Source organism: Microchirus variegatus (assembly GCF_963457635.1).
Source record: "Microchirus variegatus genome assembly, chromosome: 11".
Taxonomy (NCBI): domain Eukaryota; kingdom Metazoa; phylum Chordata; class Actinopteri; order Pleuronectiformes; family Soleidae; genus Microchirus; species Microchirus variegatus.
In genome coordinates this window covers 612,666-636,566 of record NC_139812.1, presented here as the reverse complement: position 1 = coordinate 636,566, position 23,901 = coordinate 612,666, and the positions used below count along the sequence as shown (strand labels likewise).

The 23,901-nt window shown below is 38.3% G+C and overlaps 2 protein-coding genes across 2 annotated transcripts in view; one reads left to right on the top strand and one right to left on the bottom strand.

The window, feature by feature from the left end:
- The first annotated feature begins 2,993 nt into the window (after positions 1-2,993).
- The window catches only part of vps8 (VPS8 subunit of CORVET complex), a 38,188-nt gene continuing 17,280 nt past the window's right edge, over positions 2,994-23,901 (top strand). Inside the window, exons 1-21 of the mRNA XM_083897642.1 lie at positions 2,994-3,118; positions 4,324-4,392; positions 4,660-4,790; positions 5,215-5,311; positions 6,214-6,246; positions 6,508-6,562; positions 12,807-12,931; positions 13,813-13,899; positions 13,971-14,038; positions 14,740-14,893; positions 15,244-15,303; positions 15,966-16,073; positions 16,899-16,979; positions 18,161-18,331; positions 18,633-18,707; positions 19,691-19,726; positions 20,368-20,458; positions 22,019-22,065; positions 22,144-22,233; positions 22,574-22,620; positions 23,572-23,794. Of these exons, the coding sequence (XP_083753768.1) occupies positions 3,047-3,118; positions 4,324-4,392; positions 4,660-4,790; positions 5,215-5,311; positions 6,214-6,246; positions 6,508-6,562; positions 12,807-12,931; positions 13,813-13,899; positions 13,971-14,038; positions 14,740-14,893; positions 15,244-15,303; positions 15,966-16,073; positions 16,899-16,979; positions 18,161-18,331; positions 18,633-18,707; positions 19,691-19,726; positions 20,368-20,458; positions 22,019-22,065; positions 22,144-22,233; positions 22,574-22,620; positions 23,572-23,794 (1,920 nt within the window). The 5' untranslated portion in view covers positions 2,994-3,046. The remainder of the gene's footprint in view (positions 3,119-4,323; positions 4,393-4,659; positions 4,791-5,214; positions 5,312-6,213; positions 6,247-6,507; positions 6,563-12,806; positions 12,932-13,812; positions 13,900-13,970; positions 14,039-14,739; positions 14,894-15,243; positions 15,304-15,965; positions 16,074-16,898; positions 16,980-18,160; positions 18,332-18,632; positions 18,708-19,690; positions 19,727-20,367; positions 20,459-22,018; positions 22,066-22,143; positions 22,234-22,573; positions 22,621-23,571; positions 23,795-23,901) is intronic.
- LOC310934033 (DELTA-sagatoxin-Srs1a-like) lies at positions 8,032-9,240 on the bottom strand (the record flags this gene model as incomplete). The annotated part of the gene is made up of 2 exons (XM_083897649.1): positions 8,032-8,458; positions 9,173-9,240. The coding sequence occupies 2 exons, from the start codon at positions 9,238-9,240 to the stop codon at positions 8,032-8,034; spliced, it is 495 nt and encodes a 164-aa protein (XP_083753775.1).

Here is a 23,901-nt window from a genome sequence, read left to right as displayed (position 1 = left end):
GCTCCGGAGTTGTTGTTCCCCAGCGGAGAGACGAGGCCATTGTGCCTGGCCACTCCGGCCGTCCGCTTCATAGCTGCCCCGCTCCTTTCCCCCCGCTGTAAATCCTCCTTTCCGCGGAAAAAACGAGTGATAATCCAACGGTTAAAGCGTTCGCCGCTGTCCCGCTTCCGTCCCGTGTGTTGTGGCGAGAGGGAAGAGCGCATGCGGCGGTGTCTTTACCCCCCGCTGCTCGGTGTTAGATCCCGAGAGTCAGAGCCTCCATGCTGTTATTTACTGTGTGAATGGAGGTGAACGGAGTCGAAGGAATACGCATGCCGCGGCCCAACACTGTCTGCTGGCGTCCTTGTCTCCTTTCCTCAGACCCTTCCTTATTTTCCTGGTCGGAGACGAAAATAAGATACGTTTTTTTTTTTTTTTTTTTTAAATCAACGTATCAGCGTGAAAATACCTAAACATGAACAAACAAGTTAAGCAAAACAATTGAATTGAATTTTGAATTGAATGACTTTATTCCTCCACAAACGGCGACAAGAGGTGCATAAATGTGCAAAGGGCATAATAAGTAAGAAGAAAGACAACGTAAAGATAACAGTAAAAAAATAAGGTAAAAAATAAAATACAATATGGTAAACAAATCACACTCTAAATATAAGTAAGACTCTAATAAAATAAAATACAATAAGGTAAAAATGCGCTCTAATATAAGTAAAAAGAAGTCAAATGTAAGATAGAGTAAGAAATAGAATAAAAATAAAATACAATATGGTAAAAAAAAATAAAATAATAAATTACACACTCTAATGTAGGGTAAGTAATTCAGTAGAGATAAGAATAAAAATAAGACAAGAGTGCACAATATCCAAGTAGTACACACAGTGTAGAAAGGAACTAAACCGAGATGTGAACTCAGTACAGAAGAGAAATTCCTGAATAAAGAAACTGAATTTTAATTTTACACCATAAGCAGAGGTTAGTATGTAAATGAGCGGACATTTAAAACGAGGAGGTAAATATCAACTAAAGCACTGAGGGTTCTGAACATAAATGCTCTATTGAATGAATGAATGAATGAATGAATTGGCTCTTTATTTTCGAGCACGTACACCAAAGACATACTACAACAAATTAAGATAACATTTAATCATCACAGTCTTTGATTCCCTGTGTGATTTTTAATCCAACCGTGTGTTGTTTGATTCCATTGATGGGTTTTAAAGTATTTAGTTGTCAAAGAATTAAAAAATAAATAAAAAATGTTTTAATTTATTTTTAATTTTTTGTGTGTCATTTTTCCTGTTGATTTAATTATTTTTCGAGCAGTATATGTGGAAATATGCATACCAATGAAAAACTAAATAGTGAAAAATGAAACAAAATATGTGCAAGTAACACAAATGATTCAGGAACAGAAGCAGGAAAACGTTTTACTTTATTAGTTCCTACCACTTTTTCACCTTTTCGACATATGAACTTATATATATATATGCGATATATAACCCGATGCATATAAGCAATGCTCTTTTTCAAAATATACAATTTAATACAATATAAAAACAAACCACATAATAATAACACAGCATAACAACAATGGTGATGACATGTATGGTAATAATAATAATATAATAGCATTGACACTGGATCTGGATCCTGCAAACTTGAAAGATGAGGACACAGAGAGTAAGGGAGACGTAAAATGAAGTCATATTCATACCCTGATTGATCAGTTCATTAAAAAGATTTGTTCACATAATTGTTCAGTACTTCCTGCATGACCAGAGCACACACTCCGCCATTTTAGACATTTCCTTGCCAAATGTTGGAGATGAACATGTTTTCAGGATTTTTAACTGATCTATAGTTTGGAATTCTTCGGTGTGATTCTTGTGTCGGATGTCACATTCTTTTTGTTTTTCTTCTTCAGTTGGACAGACACCATGATGTATCGCTATACGATTATCTTGCAATATATTGATTATCACAGAACCTTTGTATCGTGATATTATTATTATGATATTATATGTTTGTATTTGGTGTGTTACTGTGTGGAAAAATAGAAATGATTGGATTACAGTGGCTTTATTATAAGTCTTTCAGGACTTTTGTGTGTAAATCTTATGTAATATGTTGCTCAAAACATTGTCAGGATCTGATATAATATCAGATTCACAACCTGTTCACAGTGCAGTGTGGTTCAGTGTGATTATTATTAGTATTATTATTAGTATTAATAATAATACTACTACTAATAATAATAATAATAACAATGTGGTCATTTATTTAATGAAAAACATCACATACTCTTTTTGAAGTTAGCACATGTATTTCTTTAATATGTGTATGCATTGTGAATTGCAACACTGATTACTGATTTTCATAATGTACATTTTTTTTAAGTGCAATATATTGTCATTTTTCATACTGTCAAATTTTTTATACTGTAGTTTTCTCATCAGTGCAATATCCATATCCTTGTTTAATATCCTTATTTAATAGCTCAGCCTTGTTTCCTTACACTGTAAATACCATGTGCATACTGTGTATATTCTGCAGACCGGTTATAATGTACATTCTACATCTATTTTTAAGCCTATTTTTATAGTCAGTGTTAATATCTTTATATGTTGTACTTTATATATTCTATCTCTTTTTGGTAATGCATGTTTATTATTTAATATCCTTATCTTTATTGTCTTGTTGCTGTAACACTGGAAATTTCCCCACTGCCGGACGAATAAAGGACTATCTTATCTTATCTTATCTTACAAAGAGAAACGTAAGCCAAACAAAGGAGATATTTTTTTACTCAAGTGAAAAACAACTTTCAATTATTGTCTGCATGATTGTACAATTACGTTTTGCATATAATCTATGTTCAATCGAATTAATATACTGCAGGAGCCTTTTTCCTATCGCATACTCCACTCCAGCAGGTGGCGGTAGCGCTCCTAGGTTCGAACAACAAGAAGGTTTAATGACGGTGTTTCCGGTCCCACAGTAAACACAGAAGAGGAGCTTGTTCTTCTCTTGGTTTCTCGCAGACTGAGACATGTCGGAGTCTCCGGACACAGGCAGCCTCCTCTCCGCCTCCTCACAGCTTAACCTGATGGAGGTGGACACGGTGAGACTCTGATGCTGTCGCCGCTTCTTCTTTATTATTATTCTTCCTGCTGTGTTGGAGTATATGTGTGACAGTCAGCCGTGACTATGACACATATACTGATGCTTACCATAGTTAGAATCACTCAACTAACTAACTAGCTAACTAACTAGCTAGCTAGCTAGCCAGCCTGTAATGATGAAGAGAGCTGGTTCGTGTTAGCGTGTGTTGTGTTTGCTGCATCAGTGCAGGTTTGAATGAACAGGTGACAGTTTTTTGAGACGTTCACGTGATCATACGCTGACAGCGCACATCAGCACCACTCGCTCACCGTCCGTGGTGCGTTCACGTTCCGCCAATTCCCGTGATTTACCTGCCAAAATCTAATCAAACGAACTTTCCGGTGTCGTGCCAATGTAAGTGTCCCCGACAGAAAGTGTTTTAGCCCTGGCCGCGGCCGCGGAGGCGGAGAAACAATGGTGCTCTTGCTATAATAAAACTAACAACAATTGTGAAATGATGGGGCCCACATGGACATGCTTGCTGGGTTATTTAGCCCCTGATAGCGTTGAACAATATTATTAAAATGTTATTATACTGTATTTGGTTTTTTTCCCAAATCAGTCAAATATCAATACTATTGTAATATATGTCAGATAAGAGAAACAGTTCTCAAATTTGAGGTCAAGTATTTAGGTGTCTCAAAGTGTGTTTTTACATGCACAAACATTATATAGATATACATATCTGTATACTGAACATTAATGATATTGCTGTATTTTGTAACCTCATTGATTGATTGAAGCATTTCTTAATGGAGGTATCTATTTGCCCTAGTTTCTCTTGTGTTCCAGCAGAGTGGGCTCTCAAAATTCAGTTTAACCTATTGCTGATCTCAGAGAATTGTTGAAAATAAGCCACACTTTAAGACCCTGCATGGAGCAGGTGTTCAGGTGATCTGCTCACACATGGAAACAGATGTAATGTCAGGTGTGAAATGATGCACTTGTGATCAGATGTAACTGTTCATTTCCGGCTCCGCTAGTCTACGCGCCAATGTGTCCTTGAGCAAGACACTTAACCTCACGTTGCTCCTGATGGCTGTGTTGGGAGCAACGTGCGTGTGAATGGATGTGAATGGGTGAATGGCAAAACTGTAGTGTGAAACAGCTTGTGGTCATCAAGAGGCTTTCTAACTCTCAGTTTCCGTTCACCTCTGTTCTCAGATTGATGATAAGGAGTTTGACATTCCTCAAGTGGACACACCTCCCACGCTGGAGAGCATCCTCAATGAGGTGAAGTACATTTTCCTGTGCAAGTGTAACGTCGTTACAAAGTTGTTTTAACCAGGTTGAGAAACTGGTTCTTGAAATTGTACCCCTGTAATGATGCTTTTGTTCCACATGTGGCTGATTGGGGTCTCTCTTTGTTATCACACGGTGTGACGCACATTTAGGGCTGTTTGCACTTGTAAACGCCCATCAATATCCTAATAATAAACAGATAATAAGATGATATCCTTGTGGCTGAAGTACGTTTGTTTTGTTGTTGTCTGTCCTCAGCTGGACGATGAGGAGGAACCGTTTGTGCTGGAGGACACGTGTGTACTGAGTGCAGACAACATGGACGCTCACTCTTGTGACACATCCTCTCTGGCCAGCTCGGACAGCGGAGACCCCGCCCATCTTAAACGGTATGAAATCGACACACACAAAACGCACGGGTTTGTGTAGCTAATCTTCTGAGGACACTTCATTGACATTCATTTATTTGAAAAGCCTAAACAAAGCACTTAACCCCACATTGCTCCTGGCAGTGTGTGAATGGGTATGGTATTGGTAAAACTCTATTGTAGAGCAGCTTTGAGTGGTCATCAAGACTAGAAAAGTGCTATATAAATACAGACCATTTACCATTTGGACCCGGTTTTGGTCTCCATGAGGACTACTGGTCCTGACAGGGTCAGTGTTTATGCCAGAAAAGGTCATGCACACTTACAGTAACTTAAGAGATACCTACTGTGTTGTCTTTGCATACAGCTATAAAGGTTATAAAGCAGAAACTGTCTTTTTTCCCTGTGTGTGTGTGTGTGTGTGTGTGTGTGTGTGTGTGTCCAGAAAAAGGAGGACAGTGGACCTGAACACCACAGTGCATGGATCTGTTCTTCGACACAGTCTGCTGAAGGGAATTTCTGCACAGATCGTCTCTGCTGCTGTGAGAGACAGACACACACACACACACCCACTTGGAAAGAGAGACACAGATAGTCACAGAATCTGTTATAATTATGTGGGAATGTTTTGTCAGAGTTATAGGTTTCTGGTTTGAGTCTCTGCCAGGTCAATGGCTGGGTACCCCTCTGCAAGGGTTTTTGGTTAAATGGACACTTTAAATTGATCCCACCCACGGGAGAAGCCACATCTAGGATTATACTTTTGTATCAATGACTGTATCGATAAACAAAGTTGGTGCCTTAAAGCTCTAAACCACTGTTTTCAGATGTAAACCAGTGTATATGGGTATCTTGTTGTCCTGCATTCTAGCCCCAGCATCTTGCCAGGATCGACAGTTAGTGACCCTCCTCCAACAAACCAGGCAGACAAGTTCCACTTCACTCTTTATGGTGTTGATGAAGTAGTATAAAACTGAGAAATTAAAACACAATTACATCCAGTGTAGGAATTGGCAGAATGGTATAGAGAATACACCTAGCTGCTAAGTAAACATAAATAAGGTGTTCACAAACTTAACTAGAAAAGCACTCGGAGAGCGCAGACCTTCGCCAAGGCAGCTCAGCTATGGCTGGTCCTCTATCCAGATTTTATAATACAGCCATGTTAGTTACCTTTTAAATGAAAACTTAAAACAATGATATTGTTCTGTTGGATATGGATATCTATGGATTTATCGATTTAACCCTCTTTTTTTTGGTTGGTCTCACTCATGTTGAAATGTTTTTATTATTTTATTACTTTTAATTGTGACACATTTTGTAACATGACATGATGACGTGTCTGTGTGCATGTCATCATGTCCTGTTACGAGTCAAATGCTAGAGAAATAAAGATTATTATTATCATTATTATATAATACAAGAACTTTCATCTTTTACACAGGACAAAGTGGATGCTGGGCTGCCGACTGCCATAGTGAGTATTCATTTATTCAGTTATGAAACAATGTTACATATTTTTGCAGGAAAGGAGTGTGAGAGTGTATACATTGTTATATCATAGTTTACCACAAACCATCATATTGAGATAATTGTCACTGTAAAAATTTAGTTATCCAGTATTTTTCCATAATGTTACACAGGTTTGTGTTTTGTAGTGTGGGTGCATATGTTTTTTTTGTTTTATTTTGTCTGTGTGAAGCTTCCTCTGGTCAAACTGTGTTCTCCTTGTGTTCAGACGGTGTCGGGTGTGATTGCTGTGGGGACTTCTCATGGTCTGGCTTTGGTCTTTGGTGAGTAATAAATGAACAACCCTCTATAAACAGCGACGGATATGGCATGTTCCAAATAGAGGTTTTCAGAATGTAAATAAAACATAAAAACTCTGGCCTAAGCGTAGTTAAAAGTCACTTTTCATTCAAGTGATTTTTTACAGTATGGTTGTATGAGGTGTGCTCACCGACTGCACCGAGAACCAGGAAGGCATGTTCTCAGTGAAAACATGCTTGCCAGTGAAGAAACCAAGAAAAAATATTTTATATTATATTTGTCACTCAACCATATACAAAATCCCTTAATAAAATATATGGCATTGGCATCAGAAGAAAGTTTGTGTTGCTTTGTAAAACACTCACTCTTTTGCACCAAAGTCCATAGAGAAAATCAGGGAGTGCAGAGACACAGGAGCTGTTGGTCTACTGGTGCCACGTCTGGTGAGTTTGTGTTACTTACTGTAGGTAAATCCAAACACTTAGGTAAATCCAAACAAAGCACTTAAAATAAGTCCAAAAATACCATATTTACACTTACTGATGGAGGCAGCAGTGGATCAACAACTCTGTGTTGATCCGCGTGAGTAAAAACACAGGTTTTCACTATGGACAGGGAATTGATTGGTTTACAATATTACATAAACGTAAGTTTTCCGTTTAAAAAGGCTGTCTGACGGTTAAATAAAGCAGCAAACATATTAGAATAGCATAGACTTGTGCAGGTGTAAAATTAGTAGGTGAGTCTTTTGTTTTTCCATGTTAATCAAGTCGTATTTTTTAGTGTTTTTTAGGTGCTGGGTGCAGGTACAGCACAGGCAGCTCTGAGTATGCATCAATATCTAATGCAACCGTGGTTTTAAACTGTCACTTTAACACTTGTAAAAATGTGATAGCGTTATAGTATAGCTGGGATGTTTACCAGCAAGATCTTCTAGTGTTTGATTGAAATCAAAACATAAAAGCAGCTCTGAGATCTGTGTTATTTATTACATGTGAAATGATGCTGTTCACAGCTGACAAACATCAGCTCTAAGTTAGCATTAGTTTTTTCTAAACCGGGTTATAGGTTGCTGGTTTGAGTCTCTGTCAGGTCAATGGCTGGGTACCCCTCTGCAAGGGTTTTTGGTTAAATGGACACTTTAAATTGATCCCACCCACGGGAGAAGCCACATCTAGTGAACTCCTAATGCCGGCCCAAGGCCTGGATAAATTGGAGGTTTGTGCCAGGAAGGGCATCCAGCATAAATGAGAAGACACTGAAATTGTAATCAGCCACGTTAAATCTGGGTAAGCTCCAATATACGGATTCATTCAATCTGCACATGGACAAATTCAAGGAGGACACATAACAGTTTTTATTTCAAAATCACAGCAGTATTCAGTGTACACTCATATTTTGAGATGAATGACCACTACTTCAACTTATCTTCTCACTGTGTCTCCTATGTCTTACATGTACATGACAGCCGGCAGAGCTTCCTCTTTGTGACTCAGTAAATACCAGTATCACAAATATCCACCTTCATTACTGCTTCACCTAAGTCTGACATGGAAGCACTGACAATGACATAATCACCTTCATAAGAAATACAGGAACCATCCGCTTTGGCTCTCACAAAATTGTTTTCACTCCCATTATACATGACGTTGTACAGATTGTAGTCGCAGTTGTTGTCTCTGTTGAAGATGCCCACTGCAAACCAGTTGGAGTAGATGGTACGGTCAAAGGGCACAGAGTACATGATGGCCACAATGTGGCTGTAGTCGTTCAGGTCGGGGTTGAAGAGGTCGTAGGTGAACATGCCAACGGCACCAGTGGCAGCGGCAGTGGTCTTGTTGAACAGTCCACTGGCGTTTGAGCAGGGACCCACCATTGGTGGCAGGGGGACCTCACAGTGACCATGCTCAGTGAAGATCCTGAACACAGAGACACAACATAGTATATAATGTTTAAGACATAACAACCTCCCCACGGAGACGTGCACATAACAGAGACACCATGGTAGCAACACAATTTATAGGTCAACAAAATTAAAATAAAAACAATAACACATTACAAATAGGGTACTGAAATAAGAGTAAATAAAGCAGCTTTCAATACCCAAAGAGATTTAAAATAGTTAGACAATAGAGTGAATAAGGTGAATGAATGAATGAAAAAACTTTATGGACTTTGGTGTGAGAGAGTGAGTGAGTTACACAAATTCTATGTCTGAAAAAGGTTGTCTAACAGTGAAATTAAATCAGAAAACATATTTGAGGTAATGTATGCTTAAGCTATCATAGATTTTATTAGGTTAGCCTTTAGTTAAGTAGCTATAATAGTCAGGCTTGCTAATCCAGCAGGACATCCTGCTGGATTAGCAAGCCTGACTGTCTTAGACTGGATCTCAGCTCAGCAATTATCTGCACCACACTTTAAAAACCTGAATTATCCATTTGACTTCTTTTTCTTCATTAAAATGTGGCTACAGTACATAATAAATCATTATAACATTATATTATCAATAAAAATAAAAATGTGTGTGCATCTTTCCGACCCACCAGAACTATCACCACATATCAGACCTGCTTTGTGCACATTTTGAAAATGTATTTTCATGTTAAGACAATACAAGAGAAACAAATTACCTTGGGTTGGCCAGAGTGTAGCAGGTGGAGTTATTGTTGATCTCCACAGCACAGTGACGATGAGGCATTGTGATGAGGTGATGAGTGGTGACAGAGGGAGAGAAAGAGGAGCAGGACTGCTGAGAACTAGACAAGAGAGAAAAGTTTCAGGCCACCGAGTCAAACGGGACACGGAACTTTGACTTGTTTTACTGTGGTTACCAGTGATTCTTCAGTGGGCTGACTCTGGATATATCATACACTAGTTACTTACAAACACCTATACTGTCATCTAGTGAGCTATGACAGTATAGGTGTTTGTAAGTAACTAGTGTATGATATATCCAAAGCCTGAGTGTGTGTTGACTCTTTTTTATTAGAAATGCAATATGATATCGAAAGTGGGGTTTAAAGACCACAATCGAGCTGTATTGACCTCTTTGAAATACATGTTGCCGTCTCAGACCATTTAATGAAGTACCCCTAGGAATCCAGCAGAGAGTGCTCTACCGTAGCACATAACAGTAACTGTGTCCACAAGAAACTGCAGCTCTCTATAAGCTGGCTCTTAAATATGTGTGTGTGTCAGGGATATCTGTGTGCATCAATGAGTGCATCTTCTCATCCATGAATAATGTTGTAACTAAAAAGAGAGCCATGCTCGATCCACATCAGGCTGTTTGCCTTGATAGTTAACACAGAACCAATGTAACATTATTATATTTTAGTTTAAAGCAGTTAGAGCCTCCTCATGTTGTCAGTGATTTCCTGTTGAGTCCCGTTGAGTGTTTATTCCATCCTACTGTACTGAGTGTTATGAACACTCTAACACTAGCAGCTACCAACTACCCCCTTGAACTGGCACTTTGTGGGACAAAGGGCCCATTGCAACTACCTGGGTTCAGTTTTACCCATGGTGCCTCCTCTCTCGTCTGCCTTTCAAGCAACTGCTACTCTGTCCTGTCCAATAAAAGCAAAATCCCAGCTATTAGATATTTGATGTTACTGCTTCTAGCTTCCATTTCCATATGTGCATAGATAAACAAATGTTACTAATCTTGCAAAACCAACAACTTGGATTACAACAAAAAGTTACAAAATGTTATAATGTTACAAAAGATGCACATTTTTAATAGCAGTTCTTCTCTTTTTTTGGGCATTAATGGCAAGTCGAGACTTAATCTTCAGTCCCACCTTGTCTGAAATTCTTTGTTAGTTTTTGTCAATTCCCAACAGAGCCAAGGCTGTGTAAGCCTTCATTCTCTAATTCATGTTAAATGTGGGTTATAAAAGCACACCACTGTAAAACTATTAAGCAGTATAGGCCATGACTGGGTGTTAGTAGTGGTAGTAATAAATAGTAGTCTTTATTGTTTTGCTTTTTTCTTGTTTGACTTTGTTTGAAAAGTAGCAACTGTTATGACAAAAACTATTTCACTGACACTTAATTATGTCACATGTGATGGGGAAAAAAACTTGAATTTTGAAGCAAATATCCAACTTAGGTAAAAGTCTAAGGGCCCGATTTACTAAGATCCCAAATAGAAAGCACCGCGGAAGCTTAAAGACTGCGCCTGCTGCTGGTTTGCGTTTTGCGGGTGACCTACTTGGATTGCAGCCTCAATTGACTACAAGTGCAAAAGTGGTTAAGACAATCCTTGTTTCGCCCTGTTGGTAGATCAGCATCAACACAAATTTGCGTATACCATCCAGTTTGCGCACGTTTTTGCATGCGCAAAGCTTTAGTTAATCAGGCCCTAAATGTTACTCAATCACACATGACTACAGTGAAATCTATAAACAGTAAACTGATGAAAAATAGTGATTCAAAAAGTGGTAGCGTTATGCTTAAGTTGAGCTGGAAACACTGATGTCCTGTCTCATAGTCACAGAACTTAAATAATATGTCTTACCGTTTTATGCTCCGCAGAAGCAGCTGTATTAGCAGACAGACTGTCGCTCCAGGTCTCAGGTAGAATTAGGTGAAATCACCTTCTTAAACACTTGCTTTTTATTGACACAAGTAATCAAGACCTGTAGGCACCAGTTGCCTCCCTCCTTATCATTCTGATATCAGCTCCCTGCTTACCTCTGTTCCTGGACCTCGCATAACATTGGCACAATTGGATAATAGTGATTACATCATGCTTTTATTCTGGTTTGAACCTTTCAGAATGTGATAGTCCATTATTTGAACAGGGTGTGAAGTCAGTTGGGTCAGGGCCTATCAGTGTGCTGTGTTCATGTGACACAAAAGAGAATGAGGGTTGAGTGATAGTGATACACAAATGAAATCAATGTTATACAAAAGTTACTGTTCTACTCAACAGTAGTTTCAATAATGTAGATCCCTTTTGGAAAGTATAGTCAAGCTAGCTATGAATTACAGTTTATTTTGAAATACATTAAATTCTAAGTGTAGTGATGTAAATGTATCCATTTTATTATTTTAAACCTTAGACTGTAATAAATACTGCAGCATAATACATTTAAAGGTGGACCCAAAAATTGTTTTCATTTGGGGTTTGAGTTATTTTGAGTTGAGATGCACTGAAATTTTGGCCGCCGAAATATAGCAGCTTTTAACACCGAAACAGGACATTGTGAACTTATGATGACACATGCAAAAACTGTGGCCAGCACGCGCCTGTCTATTACCGTTTAAAGTCTGTCCAAGATCATGTTCCAACATGGTGGAACAGCACCTATTAAATGTTGGAACGTCTCTTTGCACAAAAGCGAAACTTGACTGCATACAGTGCTGATTATGAACTCACCGTGACCTTCCCGTGACCTTCCCTCGGATCCCAGTGGTCACAACTGTTCTTGATCCTGGTCAGAAAGATCATTACTCGGATGTATCATTACTCGGATAAAGTACCTAATCGAAAAAATGATCCAGGCTGCGTTGGATATGGAGAGCCCGCTTGGAGACAGAGAAGCCCACAGAGGGCCTTAGACCCCAGGTTGAGAACCATGGTTCTAAGGCTACAAAAAAAAATGTCTGTGATTATACACATTTAGAATTATAGGAACAAACATACTTCTGGGTAGTATGTTCAAGTTCTGCTTATAAACCCTCCCCACACAGGACAATATAATTTCCATTCACAATAAACCAAAATTGAATATAATGGTTTTAGATTCTTAAACTTAAAACAGACGTGGCCTGTCTGTCCTAATGGTGGCAGAAAGGATACATATTTCTTTATGTTTATGTTGGAAAGCACTTACAATAAGTTAAGTCACCATCATAATATTACTGTCCATTTTCCCATCACTACACTGGAGCTTTAAGACTGAGTGGTTTGTACCTGGAGTTTGAGCAGTGCTGACCCATGTCTCTTTACACTGCTGACATGGTGATGGTGTGTGTGCAGGAAAAGGTAGGAATGTTTTGGCTCTGACATGTCCCTGCTCATGTGTCTTTTGTTTTGGCTGAGCTTCTTTGGTGCATGCTTTGTGGTTTCATTAGATGTTTTGTTTGCAGGTTCTCATTTGCTGCAAGTATCTTGTGTCTCTGCTAGTAATGATGCACTTGTTTTATATTTTATCCCTTGAAAACGCATTCTTTGAAAACCAAAGTCTATTTTTGAACACTCACTTTCACCCTTCACATGTGCAGCAGTTAAATATCCTATTCACATCCCTCCAGATACCAACCAGGCCCTGCGGCTCTGTCTGGGCACCAAGACGACTGGGGCAGAGTTTGGAGCCGTCTCCGCCCTCAGCATCAACCACGATTGTTCACGACTTTTGTGCGGGTTTGCCAAAGGACAGGTACAGTGAAGTCGGACACAATCCCTCAATCAGAGGAGTGATGATTTATATATATAAAAAAAAAACCCTAACCCTGTCTCTTATAATGCATATCCATGCATATCATATGCAGGTCTGCAGATTTTTTGTTTTGAGGGGCTGCACAGGTCAGGTTTTAGTGCCTCTGCCACAAGTCTTCGTTTCTCTCGCAGCATAGTCCGTTATTTTAACTGACGTGTTCTAAGAATATTGGACTTGTGGGGCAAACTTTATCTTTCTTAGTTGAAGCACAAAATGGGATGACATAGCCTAGGCCTAAATGTAATAGCGATGTAGTGGAGTTCCCATTTTCATTTCGTTTTGACGAGTAGGCTAATAAATCCTGTCGTCTACCCCCTTGATAATAAATGAGTAAACTGTGTCCAACCATCTACGTGCACTTTATTAATTATCTATTAAATGTACCTTTATTTATTTAGGTCTGTTTTGCAATGTTTGCATGTTTTGGTTATTAAATGTATTGCGTCATGGTAGGTGCACTTTCCTTTTTTTTGTCCTTTGCCAATCACACCCCTGTAGAATGGAATCCTTCATCTGAAAATAGGCTCTTTCAATCAAAACTATTAGATCTGATTGATGGAGTGTTTGTGTGTATACAGCAGCAGAGCAGGGGTGGACAGGGACAAGAAGCATTCATCCCATAATATTTTAGAGTCATTTCATTTGGAAGGTCTAAGGACAGAGGATGTTACCAACCCTGAGAGACAAACTATGTTTTGTAAACTGTGGGCTATACAAATAAAGATTGATTGATTTCTAGTTTAAAATTCTGAACGTCTCCTTTAAATTCTGACCTTCTAGTTTAAATTCTGAATTGCTAGTCTCTCTTTCTGCGTAATTAGATCACAATGTGGGATCTGGCCAATGGGAAACTTCTGAGAACTATCACAGATGCCCACCCTCCAGGGACAGCTATACTGCACATGAAGGTACACACATACACAAATATACAAGTGTTGGTAATTGATATGTTGCAGCTAATTTTTACTTTCTTTTCTAGTTCACAGATGATCCAACTCTTGCAGTGTGCAATGACAGTGGAGGATCAGTGTTTGAGCTGGCCTTCAGGTAAAAAAAGTAATCAAAACCCATATGTGTCTTTCAACTTGAAGGTAAAACTGAATAGTGTAAAGCAGCTTTGAGTGGTCATCAAGACGAGAAAAGCGCTATATAAACTATATATGTTTGACTGTATTCATTTGTACGCGCAAAATACCATGTAGAGTCAGACGTGGTATTTATTGCTATTGTTTATTGCTAACACTGGCTAGCCCGAGATCTGTTTGCATCCATGTTTTTTTTCCAACTTCTCAACTGGAATGTGGTGAAAGGGTGACGTGACCACCTTTTCCAACTTCCAATGTAAATCTAACATCTGACATTTTTATTAATTGCATAATTATTTTATTGTGATTATAGACTTTTAAAAATATGCTATATCAGTCGTAAGTCTCTCCTAAATGTGTCACGCTGGACCTTTAACTTTGAGCCTTTGTGATGTGCTTATAACGTAGTTCAAATTTCATGAAAAGGACACATTTTTCAGCTTTACTTTATGCTCAGTCCTGAGTTCAGTGCTATTTTATACACTAGAAAAAACCCAATGAAGCCAGAAGCAAAATAGCTAGAGAATTTTTCTTATTTCAGAACAATGTTGCAGCCAGACCGTTCACCAGCACAGACAATTAGCTGTTTGTGAAGCGAGGTCAGGCAGCAAATAATAATAATATCATGTTCATCATCAAACTGTATGTTAATGTTGTTTGCAGGAGGGTGATGGGAATGCGCTCCTGTGACTCCCGCTGTCTCTTCAGTGGCTCTAAAGGAGAAGTTTGCTGTATTGAACCTCTGCGTGCTCCTCCAGACTTCAGAGACCATCCCATCACACACTACTCTCTGCTGGCTATGGCCTCTCTCACCAAAGTACACACACACACACACACACATTTTAGTGCAGCATATTTACTGAGAACAATCAGTTTGCATTCCCTTGACCCTTACCCTAACCTTAATCATCACAACTAAATGTGTAACCCTTCACCTAAACATAATTATAACCCACATGCTAAAGAATGTCTGAATGTCTATGGTTGACATGTTTTTTGGTCTTCACCAAGAGCACACACAAACGGTCTAGTTTCTATTACTTCAGCAGATATTACATTGACTTACATTCATAACTTCTACTGGCCTAACCTTAACCTAACCTAACAATACCATACAACATGTTGTCACCTTAAAATTGAATAATGGAATAATGTTTCTTTCTCCAGATTCTGGTCATTGGACTGAAGCCCTCCCTTAAAGTCTGGATGACCTTTCCTTACAGCAAGGTCAGCAGTTTTTCCACTACACTTCAGCTTGGTGTGAATGAATCAAAAAAACGTTAATTGATTTCACTTCATTAAAATGTGGTTTTACTCAAAGGAGTGACAGGTTAAATGTACACTGCCATGTCCACAATAAGGAAGTACACTGCTGTTCCAATTGAAGAGATCTTAGAGATCTTTCTCGCTTGTACTTGCTTGTAAAAATGTAAACAAAATAGTGTCTCCAACTTTTGAACTAAAGTGTGAAAAAAGGTAAAAGAAAAGTGCACATTTTTGGAACCAAAATTAAACTAAATTAGAACTAAGCTAAACTCCAGCTCTATATGATCTTGAACATGTACGTTTATAACAGGGGTAATGCCTCAAAGCAAATGTGTGTAGTGAAAAACATTTTTATTCTGCTAAATTAAATATGAGCACGAGACAATGTCTTGACCTCATTCTGTACTTGGATCAATATATACTATTAGTTCTTTGTGGCAGAAATAAGTAAAAAATATGCTAAAGTACAAGTATAAGCTTTAGTGTTAGTAAGTTAAGTTAAACAAAAAAAAAAGTTAAGTTGTACTCCATTGTTGAGGAGAACTCACAAATGTTTCCGTCCTGAACAACAATAAGCATTTTGTTATGAATATGTGGTTAATAAAGATTTCCTGTTTGTCCAGTCTGATCCATCCAGTGTCCCTCAACTCGCCTGGCAGTTTGTTCCAGTTCAGAAGACCGTTAACCCAATCCTGGCTTTTTGCAAAGGAGATGCAGTCCACTTCCTGCTGGTAGCTACTCTACTTCTTCCTAATGTCAATTCCTTTCTATGAACTGCAGTGTATTTTCAGTTGGGGTCAAAGACATATTTTATCTTTACAGTGTGTAAAATGTATCAATGTTCACTGGTGAAGTTGCATGTTGCAGCTCTATCTCCCTCACCAAGTTTGTGGATGACGTGTGTAGCCTTCAGTTAGCAGCAGAACTCAATAGAAGTTTTAGTTTGTCCATTGTGGGCTACTGTAAAAACATGGTGGTCCACAATGGTGGCCTCTGGAGAGCTGTCTGTCTGTATCTATGTTATGTCTCAATGTAAGGAAAGCCTCTGTCTGTTAATCACATAACTGCAACATCCAACAGTTCGTTTGACTGGCTTCAGACATGGCAGGTTACTTACTGAGGGCACCAGTGTGTAGAGTGCCAACTTCAGGGGTGTTTGGATTAGAAAATATAAGAGAACAGGCACATAAAACGATTAGCTGGTGTTCTGAGGTGATGTAAAACAGCCATTCCAACAATCAGGTTATTACTAATAAAGGTTAAGTTTAATGACTTCATCTTCATTTTCCAAATGAAAATCATTTCATGTGAATTTTACACACTGGACCTTTAATGATTGCACTGCAATATTATTTGTCATGTGATTATGGTACATTTTCCTGGACCAATGCAAAAATGTTAATAACAACAACAACACAAATTATATTAACAATGAAATGATAGAGGGATTAATAATAATTTGTAATAATAATTTACTAGTATGAAGAATAATATTTGAATGTTTGCTTGGAAATCATGAGTGTGCTCAAATCTTCTCTGCACCACTGTTCACTCAGGTTAAGAAGGAGGAGACGGGGACGATCCATGTCATCAAACAAAGACAACTCCACCTCAGCTGTGACATCATTAGCCTCAATGTAAGAACATAAAGACCAGTTCACACAACATCATTTTCAGATTGAAAATGAAGCCATGTACTGTTATATTTTCTCCTTCTGCACTTGGATCCACCTCAGCACTCTAACCCTCTATCAGTCCACTGTTCCTATCTCGTGGAGTTCTTTCCAAGACTAATTCTAATGTAGCTAATTCCTCTTTTGTAAGTCGCTTTGGATAAAAGCATTTGCTAAATGCTTAAATGTAAATGTGATGGTGACTTGGACATTTCCACATGCTTTCATTCATTCATTCATTCATTCATTCATTGTTTACTGCTTTGTATGCTACATGAGGGTCGTGGGGGAGCTGGAGCCAGTTCGAGCTGACATAAGGAGAAAGGCGGGGTCACCAGTTTTTCACAGGGCCATCACAGAGTAACCATACCTCTGCATGTTTGTGTGCTGGAGGAGGAAACGCAGTCCACACAGAAAGGCCTGAACCAGGATGTGGACTGGCAACAGTGCTCTACAATATAATGTGTAATATACAGTGGCTTCAGAAAGTATTCAGACCCCCCTACAATCGTTTATCAAGAAGATACATAAATATCACAGTTAGTATAAAGTAATCAGTCTAACCAATCTACCATAAAGCTCAGATTGGTGGAGGGCTGCAGTAGAGCTGAAACAATTACTCGAATAATTGATTATTAATCAATTACGAAATGAATCATCAACTATTTTGATAATCGTTTTCTTGGTTTGAGTTTTTTTTCCATTATTAAAACAAGATTTCTGATCGTTTTAGCTTCTTAAATGTGAATATTTTCTTGTTTTCTTCGACAAAACAGGACATTTTAGAACATCATCATTTCCAGGTTTGACAAACGCTGATCAATGTTTTTCTACCTTCTCTGACATTTTGTGGACCAAACGATTACTGGATTAATCGAGAAAATACTCAATGATTAATCGACTATGAATATAATCGTTAGCTGCAGCTCTAGGATGCAGTGATGGTTGTCATTCTGGAACTTTGTCCAATCTATACACAGGATCTCTGGAGCTCAGTCAGAGTGACCATTGGGTTCTTGGTCACCTCTCTCACTAAGGCCCTTTGCTTGCTCAGTGGCTCTAGCTCTTGAAAGATTCCTGGTTGTGCCAACTTTTATTTGAGAATTATAGAGGCCACTGCGCACCTTTTGTCTCTGTCTCTGCAGTGGATCAACAGTCGTACTCTGGTCCTGGTGGACAGCCATGAAAAGCTTCATGTGGTGGACCGACCCAGTCAGGAGGTTCTGGAGACTCTGGACCTGGAGCAGGTGCAGCTGGTCTACAACAGCCGACATTTTAAATCACTGGCTACAGGTGGAAACGTCTCGCAGGCTCTGGTGAGAGGGAAACTGGGTCGGTGGCGAGGGTCAGAAATCTGTTTTGAACAATGAGGATTTTCATGAGTGAGAATCTGATGTTTTATATGGATATGATGGAATAATACAAATGTTTGCTGTAGTGACAGTTGGCAGAATTTGATCATCTAGCACTTCTCCCTGTCACATCCACTTTTCCCCACAAACATTTGGCTCAACCACTAAGACCTGTTTATGTCTCTCTTTATTTGATAGCTTCAAATGTCCATTTATGCATTGCTTTCCGCTGTTTAATTTAATTCTGTCTGTGTGTGTTTTTCAGGCTTTAGTTGGAGAGAAGGCCTGCTACCAGTCAGTCTCAAGCTACGCGGGACAGATTGTCTATTTAGGCACTAAGGTTTTGTTTTTTTGTTTTTTTTACAGTCCATCTGCCGCCTGCATGTGCTCAGTTTACACTGGATAATAATACTAGCACGATGTTGAGTGTTCTATTGCTATTGCACTTGAAAATTTACTTCACAGGTTAGCAGTTAGTATATGGTCCACCAACAAAATAGTTCCACAACCAGTCTGTTGCTGGTAGGTTCTCACTAGTAAACTTATCTGAAAAAGAAATACGAAACACATTGGTTGTCTTTATGCTGGTAAACATGGCCAATCTTGGATAAAGTCTTGATAAAGTCAGTCTTATTCATAACCTGCTCACCAGTGGGTCGTGTTACATGCCTCGGGATAAACAACTCCCAGCTCACGACTCTCAATGACCGCACTTAACTAATGTTGTGGTTTGTCCAACAAGACAGAGCAGGCTATATTTTTTGTATTCATGCTAATTATTAAGTATCTAAGTATGCCCACTCACTGCCATACTGATATCACAGAAGCACAGAATACATGTCCTGCCTCTCTTTTTCTTCCTCTCCTGATAACAATAATAATAATAAGAGCTAAACTCTAGGAGCAGGATAATGAAAGTAAACATGAAAACTAAAAGTACAAATAAAGCAGAACTCATTCAGGGGTCCAGCAGTCGTGACAATTCCAGCTTTGAATTTAATTAACATTAACGCTAATGTATCACTTAGTAAAAAAAAAAAAATTTGCTTTTGAGTAAATAACATTTATGCTAAATGCAGAAAGTAAACTGTCGAAATGTATTGTTGTTGGTATGATTACATTTATACCAGTTACAGTTTCAACACAGTGTGTTTGACCTGAAGACGAACCCTACAACCAGATTACTATACTGTACAGTATCTCTTCCAGAAATACATATAGTTATGTTTGTTAGCATTTGACAGTGTTTACGCAGAAGATGTTGATGTTTCTCTCCAGAGAAGAAAGAGGTCTTTAACCCTGTGATCTTCTCTTGTCTTGCAGTCAGCTCACATTATGACTCTACGCAACTGGAGAGAGGTATGTGTGTTAAGACTTGAGCTTTTCCCCACATACTACTGATCAATAAGAAGGCTTTACATCAAAGTGATTAGTTTTCTTTTTTGGAAAAGAAACATAGTCAGAAGTGACTGTGCTGTACACACCCCCTGCACCAAGAACCAGCCCGAGACAAGTCGTCTCCAGCCATGTTTAACAATCAGTTAAAACATGGCTACCAGCAGTGAACATTAAACAAGCCACTCAAAAAAGAGTCTAGAGACTCTAGAGTAGATTAGATAAGGCTGGTTTAGGTACGATTCAATTTGATTTGTTAGATACTTTATTAATCTCCGGGGGAAAATTGTTTTGTTCCAGATGCTCCTTGCAAAGTAGAATATAAATACAGCATGAGGAAACAAGAGCTAAGATACAGATATAAATAAAACAGTAAAATAGGCAATAAAATAAAATGAAATAAGAAAATACAATGAAATACTACACTTATAAAGCAATTTACTTGAGGTTAGATTCCGTTAGATTAGGTTATGTTAGGTTAGATTAAATGATACAACATATAGTATATTAAGCCATATAAAATGAATCAAACTACTAAATGGCTAAAGAGTTGCTCCTGTGATGTCATGTTCCTCCTCCCTGTCTCTGTGTGTGTGTGTGTCCAGCGTATTGACTGCCTGCTCAAACAGGAGCATTTTGTGGAGGCGCTGTCTTTGGCCTGGTCCTTCCATGAGGGAACAGCTAAGGCTGTGGTCGGTAAGTAAAACACACGTCACGCACCGCTGACCGAAAAATGTAGTTATCAGCTTCATCACAGCTTCAAGATCCACAATGTACCAAGGACCTATGTTAAAGGGGTAGCTCACGTTTTTTTTGTAAGTGTGGTTATATGAGCTACTGATAAAGAGATAGTGTGTCACATACAGGTGACTTCATCTATGTGCTTCCTGTGCCAAGAAGCAACGAAAGGCAGATAAATGTGAAACATGGCAGTGACACGAGATAACAGAAAAAAACAGGCAATCAGAGATGACACACTTCACCCAATTCACGCAACAAGCCTCTGGTGGCCTCTGTTGGTCATATTGGCAAGTGCACATGCAAGTCTGGAAGCACAAACAAACAGACAGACAGGTTATGTCCATTACTCTGATTAATGTACGTATATTTAATTTCCATTAAAGGTAGGGTCTGCAATTGTTTTTAATAACACATTTTACCCCATTCATTTAAACCCCTCTTCTTATTATTTACTTTTAATTTTCATTCAGTGACACACAATATCATGTGTATCAATTGCTTTATACAGAAAGTTCACCTGGATGAAGCAAAAACAAAAATAAAGAAGAAAACAAACATAATATGAATGTCAACATACAGGGAGTGTATCCTCTCTTTCTTCGTCCATTGTGAAGTCCATATACATGTTCCACATTTTCTCCAGCAAGCTAGGGAGTACATGATATTTCTGGGGAGGTGTAATCAAATATCAGGCTTTGTTGGTCATATTGGCAAGTGTGGAAGCACAAACAAACAAACAAACAAACAAACACACACACAGAGCCACTAAAAACAATACTTCACTCCTACTCTGTGGGGTGAAGTAATGATTTCATCCACTGTGTAACTATGTTATATTATATCAGCCAGTGTATAAGACTTAGTAACAGACCGATGTAATTGACAGGGTCTTGATTTATGACATGACAGAGTTTTGTTGTGTTATTATTACATATAATTTTCAGTAATTATTCATTCATTACACACACATACTTTTGCAAGTACATTGAGGAGCATGAAGAATGTTCAGTTCACTTATATTGACTACAACTGTGCATATATCAATGCTTTCCATAAAAATTCCTGAAATTAATGCTTGTTATCTCATAATAATGATAATTATAATCTGCTTTATCTTCCTCTAAAAATTAAATATGTAAAATAAGTGTTCTAAGTTTATCACACCTAAAAATCTTTCTTTCCACTAAATTTTTCATAGTATTCAATATGAAAATTGCTGATTTAGATCTTGAAAAAAATATTTTCTGCTTTGACGTGATGAGGGTGTGCCCATAGAAAACCTATGGTGACTTTAATGGTAGGTTTTTTTTTTGTTTGTTTTTTTTTTAAATTGTGATTCCGACAGATGTGAACCTCATCAATATGAACTATACAGTACCTTGTTGGTGGATTAACAATATAAAGCCCTCATCAACTAAACAATAAACCATAGTTCAAATCTCTGCATTTACTTAAAAGTGACTTGAATAGAGGGTGATGATGATGTGAGGATAACAAACGCTGCGTTTATTTCAGGCTTGTTTGGGGATCCAGTAAAAAGGAAGGGAATGGTAGCTGACAAGGTAAGACCATAATCGCTCTTCTGTCTCTGTATTTCACTGTATCGTGTGCTCTGACTTGTTGCTGCTCACTGTGTGTAGATGGTCGAGATCCTCTGCCAGTTTACTGAACATGCTTTGAAGAAGTGTCCAGAACATGGCAAAATCCAAGTCATGGAGCAACATTTCCACGTAAGAACACATCCTGACTGCTGTGGCTTCACCACAGTAACACCATCACAATCAGAAATACTTTATTAATCCTTGGAGCGATAAAGCTTTGGTTACAGCTTCTCTGTCTTCTAAAAAAGAAATATACTAAGAGTATAGAGAAGAATAAGAATTGTATACAATAAAAATGTGCAAGGACTGAATACATTAAGTAAAAATATACAATAAATAAACAATAGTTAACATTCTGTTGTTGTTTGAATGTTGCAGTGTGCAAAGTACATGTAAATAAAAATGAGATAATCTCAGTCAGGGGGGCTTTTCTACTATGTCATCTCCCTGTCTCTGTTGGCTTCTTCAGGATGTAGTTCCGGTCCTGGTGGATTACTGCCTGCTGCTACAGAGAGCGTAAGTACACAGTATACTGAACATTTGATTGTCTTCCTCGTGGCAAATTACAGACTGATATTGATAAAAAAAAATTGTCTTCTGCTCTCAGGATCAGCTGCTCTGCCTTAAAAATAGTATTGATTCATTTGTGTATGGCCTTTCAGTGGTCTTTTCTTTTTTTTGGTTTGTCCAACCATTCGTTTGTCTAACCCATAAGTCACATTCTTGTAATCATAATCTCTCAAGAATTAGGGACCTTCTTTAAATTTGGCAAAAATGTTCACCTTGACTTCTGGGCTAAAGTCTAACTGACGCCCTAAACCACATGTTTCAGGTGTAAACCAGTGTATATGTGTATCTAGTTAATGTCATTTACTGATCCGGGTGCAAATCTTCATAGTTTAGTGTAAGTGTAAGTATTGAAATTATACATACTGTGATAAAAATTGGTGTATCAGTCCACTCCTTGGATTTTTTCTAAATTAACTTTAGGATCTGGCATAGGTCAGTTAGCCTTATTATACATCAGTTTTCATTTTGACTGATAATCAAACTACTTTGATAATCAGTCAGTTTATTTTAGTGTTTGTTTAATAGAAATCAATCAGCCTCTTAAATATTTCTTTCTTCTGACATTTCATGGACCAAAAGATGACGCAATTGAATAATCAACATAATAATTGGTAATGAAAATAACTGTTGCATCCTTAGACTTTTTCTATTGTTCTAAATTGTTTACTTCTACAGTACGAAGAAAAATATAAATGACAGTAATTGTTGCGCATCGACTTGCCATTGTGATGAAACATTTCTTCTATTCTTGGTCAGATATCATCAATATATCAATGTTTGTTCAGTCTGCTATGAAGGATAAACTGAGGCCAATATAACCTCACAGAATACTTCTAACACAGTAAATAGATTGTCTTTATATCTGTCTCTGTGTGTAACGTATGAACATCTACACAGCGACCTGCTGTTTAACCAGCTGTATTCTCGGCTGCTGGAGAACTCGGTTGCTAAGGGAGTTTTCCTGGAGTGTCTGGAGGCGTACATCATCACCGAACGCCTCGGTCACCTCACCACCCCCATCATGAAGGACCTCCTTGCTCATTACCATGGAAACGGTATGATGGACAGTTTGGAGAGATGCATCGTCCATCTGGACATCACCAGTCTGGACATACAGCAGGTGTGTATGTATGTATGTATGTGTGTGTGTCAAGGCACATCATTTTTAATGGAGCAACAGTATCAATAGTGCTGGCAGAGGTAACCAAGGATGTCCAGGATATCTGA